General features: G+C 47.8%; 1 protein-coding gene across 1 annotated transcript; it reads left to right on the top strand.

The window, feature by feature from the left end:
* The first annotated feature begins 1121 nt into the window (after window positions 1-1121).
* Window positions 1122-9451, top strand: Pa2g4 (proliferation-associated 2G4). Its single transcript, XM_048418502.3, has 13 exons — window positions 1122-1366; window positions 3449-3577; window positions 3805-3910; window positions 4004-4073; window positions 4251-4343; window positions 5873-5936; window positions 6144-6222; window positions 6711-6789; window positions 6871-7004; window positions 7564-7658; window positions 7762-7889; window positions 7999-8052; window positions 8171-9451. Exons 1-13 carry the CDS (start codon window positions 1279-1281, stop codon window positions 8234-8236), a joined length of 1185 nt encoding a protein of 394 aa, XP_048274459.1. The 5' UTR covers window positions 1122-1278; the 3' UTR covers window positions 8237-9451.
* The last annotated feature ends 1172 nt before the right edge of the window (window positions 9452-10623 follow it).

The raw sequence follows: 10623 nt of genomic DNA, 5'->3' as shown, positions 1-10623 counted from the left end.
TCTGACATTCTTTTTCCTTCTCATCTAAACTTTTATTTAAATGCTTTTAAGATTTTACTCTTAATTACGTGTACGTGAGGGAGTGTGAGGTTTGAGTGCCCCAAGAGCCCCAAAGAATGCTCAGGTTACAGGTGGTTTGTGAACTTGGCGTGGGTGCTGGGAACTCCCTTCCTCGGCAGGAATATCAGGTTATAACCGCGGAGCCATTTCTCTAGATCCTGTTTCTAATCCTTTTTATCAACCCATTTTACTGAGAATTGCTACAGAGTAGCAAGTGTAAACAATAAAGTCAAAGCGATTGCTTGGGAAAATGGAAAAAGCCCAAAACCGTGAGCATTTTTGTTTTTGTGGATTTTCCTTCACAGGTGGAATATTGAAAGCCTAAAATGATTCGGAACGCATTCTCTTGAGAGTGACCAAATACCTCCTAAACATTTCCTTTAGAGGCCCCCATCAGAACGTACCGTTGCGACAAAAATGCCCTTTTACTCTAGTACAGTGGGAAGTGTGGTCTTATTATGCTAGCAAGTCATGGTAAATGAATAATCTCTCAAACTGTCCAGTTAGTGCTCGCTCACCCTAAATCTTCCACCTCCGCTCTGCCCCTTCCCGTTCTGCCAGCAGAGGAGGAGGAGGAGGACTGGACTGGCCAGGCCGGTCACGCTAGCCGACCCGGGATTCCAAGGCTACGCGCACAGGATAACCGCCCTAGGTGTACTCACAGCGACCCAGGTACCCTGGCTCCACCCTGCTCCACCCGGCTCCGCCCTGCCCAACGGCCTCTGAACCTTTTTCTCCGCGTAGCTCCGCCCCGCCTCGCTTAGCCCGCCCCCCTCTGTTACGAGTTCTGGCTCCCAGCTCCGGTGAATGAGTTTTTCCCGGAGAGACCACGCTTTCCCTCAGGATCCCCAACGGCTCCGCCTTCCCGCCGGAGCCAGACCCTTCCCAGCGTGCCCGGCGATTCCGGCGTGCGCAGACTTGGGAGGGCAAGGCCCCAGGGCTTGGCGGAGGAGCGCGAGGAGCAGATTGGGAATTGTAGTTCTAGAGGCCACGAGGGCGGCTGGAGGCTGGGCGCCGGCCGGACTCATTCTCCCAGGGTGCCCTGCGCCTCAGCCCGCGCGCTCGCAGCTTCTCGCTCTCTCCGCCCGCCCTCCCGCTCCCTTGCTTGCTCGCGCTTTCCTCGCGGATCGAAGAGACTCTAGCTACAGCTTGTGGCTGGGAAGGGAGACGGAGGCCGCAGCTCAGGGAAAGTGAAGCTGCAGTAGTGGTGGTAGGAAGATGTCGGGCGAAGACGAGCAGCAGGAGCAAACTATCGCCGAGGACCTGGTCGTGACCAAGTATAAGATGGGGGGCGACATCGCCAACCGTGAGTGCGGCCTCGGGGGTCTTGGAATCGAGGCTGAGAGGGAGAGGTTTGGGGCTGTCTCCGGAGGGGCTGGAGCGGCTGGGTCTTGCGGAGTGAGCCACCGAGGGGCGCGTGCCGACGGCCGGGGGCGACGTGGTGGGGAGATCTGGTGTCGCCTCGGGGACTGAGCAGCCATGCCTGGGCTGGAGAGTGGAGGTGCGGGCCGGCGACCGCGAGGAGCGCAGAGGGGCCCAGACCTGCTCCGACCCTAGGCGGTTGGTAAGGAGGCAAGACGCGTCGTCTTCTGCCCATCACCCTTCGGTCTGTCCGGATCTCTGCTTGCTCTGACTGGCAGCAGTGAGGCCACCTCGAAAAGGAAGCTCCCAGCTGTTGGCGACAGAAGCGCCCCTCTGGCAGGCGCGGGTCTTGACCCGTAGGCGCCAGGCCGGCACGTGTTGCCCGGTCCCTGTGCGGACCGCTGGCTCCCCACTTCCTCTACTACCGTGCTTCCCCACCACGTGCTTTGCTAAGTCTTTACTTCAGGTCTTCCTGGTGGGGGCCCCCTGCTCCCCTAGCCTAGCTCGAGGGACCGTTGGAGGGCTCGTCTGGAGCTTCTAACAACTCTGAAAGATACCTGGTTTTCTGGAAGAGGTTAATGCCTGCTGCCCCAGTCTGTGAGATGGCCTTTAATATTTGTTCTTAGAGGCTTGACAGTGTTCGGAGGTCCTGCTCAGACCACGGCTAAGCGAGCCTGTCAATAATGCTGGAGCGGAGCGGAGAGGGGCTGATTTTAGGGCTATCATAAGCAATTCTTACTGGAGCCTTGCTTGCTCTTTCTCAACAGTTGTCTGCCACTTGGGCAGATAACTTTGTTTTCTCTTTCCAGTTCGTGTCTGGTCCCCGTGCCCCCGCCCCCCCCCCCCCCGCCGGTTTCTGTGTAGCCTTGGCTACCCAGGTTCTCCTGTAGACCAGGCTGGCCTCAGAGATCCCGGTATCTCTGCTTCCCTAGTACTGGGATTAAAGGCGTGTGCCACCACTCCCGGCTCCTTTCCATTTTTAAAAGCCACTTAGGACTTCATAGGACTTTAAAATGGTCTTTACAAAATAGAAGGTGTTTAGGATGCCTTTGGTTTAAACCCGAGTTTTTTCTGAATTCCAAAGATAACGAAATAAGACGAAAGAAATCAAAGCTAGAATTCCCGTGGATCATAAAGAGGACATATACAAAATAATAGCCCTATTTGGGGTGATGGTTTAGTAGTTGGTATTATTGGTTTAAATCGGACAGTTTCGGTCCATACAATTTACAGCTTTAGACCATTGTAACTTCATATAATAGTTTTGAAGCTGTCTACTGAAAGTAAACCTTGAGTCCCGTGAACCTTTGAGACCTTAGATTAATCCCCCTGGGTTTATATACTTGTATATGGGGAAATGCATCTACATAAATTGTGATTGCTAACACCTAATTGGTGTGTCTAGGGGAGGGAAGAAGGCAACATTTAAAACTGCTTTAGCTTTGACTCAGCAGTTCTATGTGTACCTTCCCGATGTCCCCGACGCCTATAAATTTCTTGGGCTTTGCCTGTGAATCTGGGGTATCTGGGCACAGTTCCCTAACGTCCATGATTCTGAATACTATAACATCTTTGGAAGGTGCGAGGCCTTCATCTGCCCTGGTATCAGATAATTGAAAGAACTGTAAACGCTAACCTTTATTTTTAGGAAGGAAAGGTAGAAAGTAAGGTTGGTGGTGTTTTTTTGTTTTTTTTGTTTTGTTTTTTCTGGTTTTTTTTTGGGTTTTTTGTTGTTGTTGTTGTTTGTGCCAGCACTTGTTTGGGGGAGACAAAGGCAAGCTCGTTTCTGAGTTCCAGGCTAACCTGGTAGATGTAGTGAGTTCTAGGACAGCCAGAGGTGTCTCAAAAAAGCAAAACAAGCAAACAAAAAAGGTAGGCATTAAAGGAGGATAGATTGTACACAAAATTTGTTTCCTCTCCTCTTTTCAACATTGGCACTAGGGAGTATTAGAAAAATGAATTCCACTTTAGGTCTAATTAGATTTTGAGTGCATGCAGGACTGACCTGGTGGGGTTCTGTTCCCAGGGGTACTTCGGTCTTTGGTGGACGCTGCCAGCTCAGGTGTGTCAGTACTGAGCCTGTGTGAGAAAGGAGATGCCATGATCATGGAAGAGACAGGGAAAATCTTCAAGAAAGAGAAGGAAATGAAGAAAGGTAAAGGGAAAGAACCCCTCTTAGCTTCCCCGTTTGACCCACATCCAGCCCCGTCTCTCACTGAAATTTCTGTCCATCACTGGAAGTCTGGAGTAGCAGTGGGATGGGTATAGTTTCTTCCCAATCTGAGGAAACAAGGTCCCTAGAATAAAAACCCCTTCAGTTTTGTGGGCAACAAGTGTTCCCAAGACAGAGCAAGGCAGTAAGGTTGATGGTTCTTTTTACAGGTATTGCCTTTCCTACCAGCATTTCGGTAAATAACTGTGTGTGTCACTTCTCCCCTCTGAAGAGTGATCAGGACTATATACTCAAGGAAGGTGACTTGGTAAAAATGTAAGGTTAAACCATTCTAGAGAATTTGTCGTTTCCGACATGTTCACGGTGTTGTTTCCTAATGCAGTGCTCTGCTCTGTTCTTGCCTTTCAGTGACCTTGGAGTCCATGTGGATGGCTTCATTGCTAACGTGGCTCACACTTTTGTGATTGGTGTAGCTCAGGTAGGTAGCATGCTTTTCAGCTTTGTCGTCTTGGGGAGGGGCATGCTGCCATTTGGGTTTTCATCTCCACTCTAGTACCGCATGACTTTAGAGTATCTAGAGAAACGAATGGAAGGCCTTTCTGGCTCTCTTGTATAATTGACTGTCCAGAATGACAGTGGTTCTGTTTCTTCACAGGGGACCCAGGTCACAGGGCGGAAAGCAGACGTCATTAAGGCAGCTCATCTTTGTGCGGAAGCTGCCTTACGACTGGTCAAACCTGGAAACCAGGTAAGGTGCTTCCTACACTTCTGTAGCTTGGCATAAGCAAAGAGGAATCAGGCACCTATAAGCAGCATTTAACTCTCAGTATCTACCACAGTCCATGCTAGGGATGGGGGTCTAACTGCTTATGGCAGAGCCTATAAAGGCCATTTTAGATTCTGTTTGTGCACTTTGACCCCAGAATAATTTGAGGTGGGTAACTAACAATGGAATAAGTTTTTAAAAACTGCATGAAGCGGGTAGAAAAAAGTGTAGGCAAATTCATGTCTGGTTAAATTCTTCTGTTTGAAAAAAAGTATCAGGAAACCTGGAGCGGGTAGGTAGTTCTTGTGAGTGGACAGCAAGCATCTTAAATTCTCAGTGGACATTCTCTCTGAAGCTTAACTTTCAGAGAAGCCCTCAGAAGTTTGTTTTCCATTTCTGTGCTCTCGTTGCTCACGCTGTACTCAGCTGGTGTGTCGTCCTCGTGATTACTTGCATACTTTCTGTTTAAAATCCTGCCTTTGTCCCGTGTGGCACACTGATTTCCGAGTGTTCCCAAGCCCTTTGAGCAGTGCCTGCCTGCAGCAAGTTCTTAAAGCAGTCGTCACTTACTTTATACACTTGCTTATCTGCACAGTCGCTAGTCTATAACTGTGGAATCCTGCGATCTGTGCACTTAGCTTTCTAAAAGCCACCTTCCCCCTCCTGGTGTCGCTGGCTCCATCTTCCTCCCCTGAGATCATAGGTGTGTGCCACAGCTGGCCAGTAGTAGTCTTGAGCTCAAATTCTGTCACCTGTAAAATAGGAAAAAGTGAGATTGACCTGGGGCTCTTGGGTCAGGGACTGAATTAGTGTTTTCGGTAAACATGAGTGTTAGGATCAGAAAGGACCCTCGCCGCTAAACCTGCCAACCTGTTGATCCTAGGACCTACCTGACGGAAAGTGAGAACCGAATCCTAGATGTTACATTATTTAGTAATGTATGTTTTCTTTTGTTGCTTTATTTTTGATTTTCCAAGACAAGGTTCTCTGTGTATCTTTGATTGTCCTAGAACTCACTCTGTTCTAGGCTGACCTTGAACTCAACAGAGACCCTGCTGGGATTGAAGGCTTACCTGTGCCACCACAGGCTAGCACAGAAGTTTTTGAAAAATTAAATATTTTGTTGCTTTGCTTCTCGTCTCCATCGGGTAGAATGCTGGGATAAACCCTAGGCTTGACATTGGAAAGCACGGTTGGCAAGGCTTCTCCACTATTTTGAGCCTGTTTCCTCATCTTCTGCACTGGGGTGTAGATCTGCTCTGGTCTTTAAGAACTATTGTCACTTTTATGAAAGCAATTTTTTTGTTTGGGGACAGAGTTTCTCTACAGCCCTGGCTGACCTACAACTCACCAAGCTGGCCTCCAACCATAGCGTGGCTCATTTTTAAAATCTGTGTTTTAGTTTATAGGATTAAGATTGTGAATGAGAATCACTGACATTTGGCAAGGGGGTGTTGGAATAAGTTGGAAAGATCAGATATATCACCCTTTATTTGCTCTTGTACTTCTAGAACACACAAGTGACAGAAGCCTGGAACAAAGTTGCTCACTCATTTAATTGCACGCCAATAGAAGGTGAGACCTCAGATAATGGGGTTAAAGGTCTAACAGCGAGAGGTGTGGTAGAATTAGAATCTAGCTTTGTCTTATGCAGATAGATACCTGTCTGTGCCCTGTTTCCATAGTCAGGCTTAATCGCACCATCAAACTGCTTACAGGAGTGGATTTGGAATCTGTTAGGGTGCTGTATAGCTGGTATCATAGGCTTTATCCTGTCTACAGGTATGTTGTCACATCAGTTGAAGCAGCATGTGATCGATGGAGAGAAAACCATTATCCAGAATCCTACAGACCAGCAGAAGTAGGTGCCAGCCCCATTCTTTGCCTTTTAAGTGTGTCTGAACATGTGAGTGCAGATACCCATAGAAGCCAGAGGCATCTGTCCCCTTGGAGCTGGAGTTAGAGGCATTGGTAAGCCTATCTGGTTTGGGCGCTGAGAACCGAACTCAGTTCCTTTAAGAAGCAATGCATACTCTTTGTTTTTTCGAGACAGGGTTTCTCTGTAGCTTTGGAGCCTGTCCTGGAACTAGCTCTTGTAGACCAGGCTGGCCTTGAACTCAAAAAGATCTGCCTGCCTCTATGTCCCAAGGGCTAGAATTAAAGGCGTGCACCACCACCGCCTGGCTTGGAGCAATGCCTCCTCTTAATTACTGAGCCATCTTTCTGTGGGGAGTTGTCACTGTGTAGTCCTGACTGACCTAGAACTTGCACTGCTCCCCTCTGACTGATGTCCTGATGCTGAGATCACAGGCTTGCACCCTTGTGTCTGGCTTACGTTCTCTCTTTTAGGAAGGACCATGAAAAGGCTGAATTTGAGGTACATGAAGTTTATGCTGTGGATGTCCTTGTCAGCTCAGGAGAAGGCAAGGTAGGAATTCCATAATTAACAAAAGGGGTAACTTGAAGGCATGTTCACCAGACCACATTTGACCTGGCTTAACTCTTTTAGGCTAAAGATGCAGGACAGAGAACCACCATTTACAAACGAGACCCTTCTAAACAGTACGGCCTGAAGATGAAGACTTCACGTGCCTTTTTCAGCGAGGTGGAGAGGCGTTTTGATGCCATGCCATTTACTTTAAGGTACTGCAAGAACAGGACTGGGAACCAGTCTGACTCAGTTTGTACACTCAGAAACATCCTCCCTTCCCTTGACCCCTCCCTCTCTCTCCTGCCCAGACTTGTAGCTCCTGCCTGAATGCACGTCCTCTGTCCTGCTCATCTCCTGGTTGAATATAATATAGAAGAGCAACCCCAAACATAATTTCTTTACAAAGATAGAAATTATTTAAAAATATGCATACCTGAGTGTGGTGGCAATGTTTGTGATGCCAGCACTCTGAAGGCTGAGGCAGGAAGTAGAGTTCTAAGTTAGCCTGACTTACATTAAATAAGAATCTCTCAAAAAATAGGGCCAGCTGCCTGTACAGTTGCAGGTCAGGAGCTTGCAAGACTGCCAGCCTGAGTTCAACCCCTGAAACCCATGTAACAGTAGAGGGTGAACTAACTTCAGAAAGTCCTCTGGTCTGCACACCCATGCCCTGCCCCCAACCCCCATCATGCCTGCGATCACACTAATGAAAATAAGTGGTAATGACCTGGTTGGTTGTTAAGGAGACCTGAGTGCTGTCTCTCTTCCCAGAGCATTTGAAGATGAGAAGAAGGCTCGGATGGGTGTGGTAGAATGTGCCAAACATGAATTACTGCAGCCATTTAATGTTCTCTATGAGAAGGAGGGTGAGTCCTGAGGAGGGCTTCACTTTAGAGCCCCAGTTAACGTGCTTCCCTCCCTTAACTTCAGAAAGCTAAGTGGGACTGGAACTTGCTGTTTCCCCCCCAGGTGAATATGTTGCCCAGTTTAAATTTACAGTCCTACTCATGCCCAATGGCCCCATGCGGATAACCAGTGGTCCCTTTGAGCCTGACCTCTACAAGTCAGAGATGGAAGTCCAGGATGCAGAGCTAAAGGTCAGTGTGGGGTGGAAAGTGGTGACCGTGGGGCACCGACCCACAGGGCACTTCCCTGTGAAGTCGCTTAGCCTGCATTTTTCAGAGCTGTCTTCCTCCTGTCTTCCAGGCTCTCCTCCAGAGTTCTGCAAGTCGAAAAACGCAGAAAAAGAAGAAAAAGAAGGTGTGTGTGATCTTCTGGTGGGAAGTCCTCTGATAATCATGGGGTGGGGCTCACCTTCTCTGCTTGGAGTTGGTGCCAAAGGAGTTAGGAATTGATGTCTTTTTGTTTTGGAATATAGGCCTCCAAGACTGCAGAGAATGCAACCAGTGGAGAGACATTAGAAGAGAATGAAGCTGGGGACTGAGGTGGGTCCCATATCCCCAGCTTGTCATTCCTGCCTCACCCCCTTCCCACCGCACCCCAGGCTCTGAAGTGCAGTTCGTCTTCGCCACCCAGGACCGCCAGCAGAGCAGGGTCTTCTGCCCTCATCCTAGTCCCCGCCCATTCACCCACCCACTCTTTCCAACAAAGAACCAGCTCCAACTGACTCTGGTCTTGGGAGGCCAGGCTTCCCAGCCACTGAAGACTACTTTCAGTAGAAAAAGAAATTAATAATAAAATCAGGAGTCAAAATGCACCGTTTTCAAGCCCCTCTTTCTGGCCTTTTCTACTCTGCTTGGTCAAGGTTTGAGACCCTACAACAGAACAAAGGAGGCTAAATTGCCACCACCACTAGAACCTCTGCCGAAATTTTTATGTCACCAATGTCATTTTCTTGTTCTTTTGGGGGCTTTTCTGTTTCCCACTGTCACCGAGAACTTAATCTGCCTTCAAGGAGGAGGACCAGCTGTATTTTTTATTCACCTGTGGCAGATGCCTCGTGATGTAGGGTATCTGGTTAGGCCCTTCCGATGGTAGATGCTGATGTCTCTCCATTAAGAAGATTCTTAACATCTACCAAATGGATTCTTGTTTGTAAACTTTTGTAGACATTTTGTTCTGCAGAGTCCTGCATCCATCCATCTTCGCAATTGAGCAGCAGTAATCATCCCCAACCATGTTTTTTGTTGTTGCTGGTTTTGCCCCCCTCTCTGGAACCAGTGGGTTTTTCCTCATGCTCCATCGTTGAACCTACATTGAAAATCCCACTGGGTTTTTTGTTGTTGTCTATTTGGTCTTTTTATTTTTTTTTTCTTTTGTCTTTTTGGTTTGAGACAGGTTCTCACCATGTAGCTCTGGCTGTCCTGGAACTCACTATGTAGACCAGGCTGGCCTCAAACTCAAAGAGATCCGCCTGCCTCTGCTTCATGAGTGCTGGAACCAAAGGCGTGCGCCACCACGCCCAGCTTCCCATCTGAAATATTTTGAGTTCCCTCCCATGAAAGAAAAGCCAGGAACCAGAGGAGTAGACTGAAGAGAACTGACTTTGAGAAGCTGTGGACTTGGATGACTCTGGGGGTTAAGAGAAAGGTTACAGTTTGTACCTCTGGCATGCTGTCCCAGGGAACCAAGGCTCCCACTAACTTAAGAGGTTTTTGAAATGACATGGTATTAAAAATAAATTTGGATCTGCTCATAATACTATGCATTTGTTCTTTTTTGTCTTTGTGGCGGTGGTGGGGTTGGGGCAATTTCTCTGTCAGTTTCTCTGTAGCCCTGGCTGTTCCTGGCAAACTGCAGACCAGGCTGACTTGAACTCAGACCTCCCTACTTCTATTTCCTGGTAGGACGAAATGAGGGCACCACTGTCCAGCTGAGCTCCTTTTTGTTTGTTTGAGACGGTTTCCCAGTAGCTTAGGAGCCAGTCCTGGGACTTAACTCTGTAGACCAGGCTGACCTTGAGCTCACAGATCCATCTGCCTCTGCCTTCAGAGTGCTGGGATTAAAGGTGGAGTGCCATACCTGGTTTTGGAATCTCAACTACTTAATGTGGAATTCTGGTAATTAAAAGTATGCAAGAATTGTTATATTAGAACTGGGGCACTTAAAGTGTACTAACAAAGGCAACGTGGCAAGTTTGCCTTAGTTCCTTAGTGCTGAGATTACAGGCATATGTCAACTATACCTCATTTTTACAGTGCTGGGGGTCTTCATGCATGCTAGGCGAGCACTCTACCAGCTACATCCCTGGTCACCCAAAATATCTTAGACAAGTTTTCAGTGCCAAGCTGTGATAGTCTTGAGTAAGGTTACTATATGTGAAGCACTGCTGAACTGTGAATACTTGGGTGAGCAAAAGCTGCAGGATGGATACACACACCGTTACATACAGAGTAGGCTAGCTTTGCTTTTCCTGGGCTCTTCCCGAGTTATGTTTTTCTCACCCTATTGGCTGTTGATGGGCATGCTTACTGAGAGACCATATGGGAACTGAGAATAGTGTGGAGAGGTCTTAATTTTTCTGCAAACCTAAAACCACCAAACATTGAGCCGGGTTCCCTCCAAGTTCATATAAACTGGTAATTCAGATTTGTAAAATGCTCTTTTCTTATTTTGAGACACCAGCTCAGGCTGTAAAATCATTCTATTAGGTTTTTATTTGGATTTTTAAAACTTTAACTCAAGCTGCAGTTGTACCTCAGTTCATTGTGTTTAATTAATTTAACAAGATTCCAACTCAAAATTTGAAGGGCTAAACTGGGTTGTGGTGCCTACCACTAATCCAGCACACTTTACTGGAGGTAAAGGCAGGTGGATCTCTTGACTCCGGGACAGTGAAGGCCTGGCCAATCTGTCAAATGGTGTCTGAAA

This window comes from Myodes glareolus, chromosome 26, assembly GCF_982192425.1.
Source record: "Myodes glareolus chromosome 26, mMyoGla1.1, whole genome shotgun sequence".
NCBI lineage: Eukaryota > Metazoa > Chordata > Mammalia > Rodentia > Cricetidae > Myodes > Myodes glareolus.
This window is presented reverse-complemented; position numbering and strand designations above follow the sequence as displayed.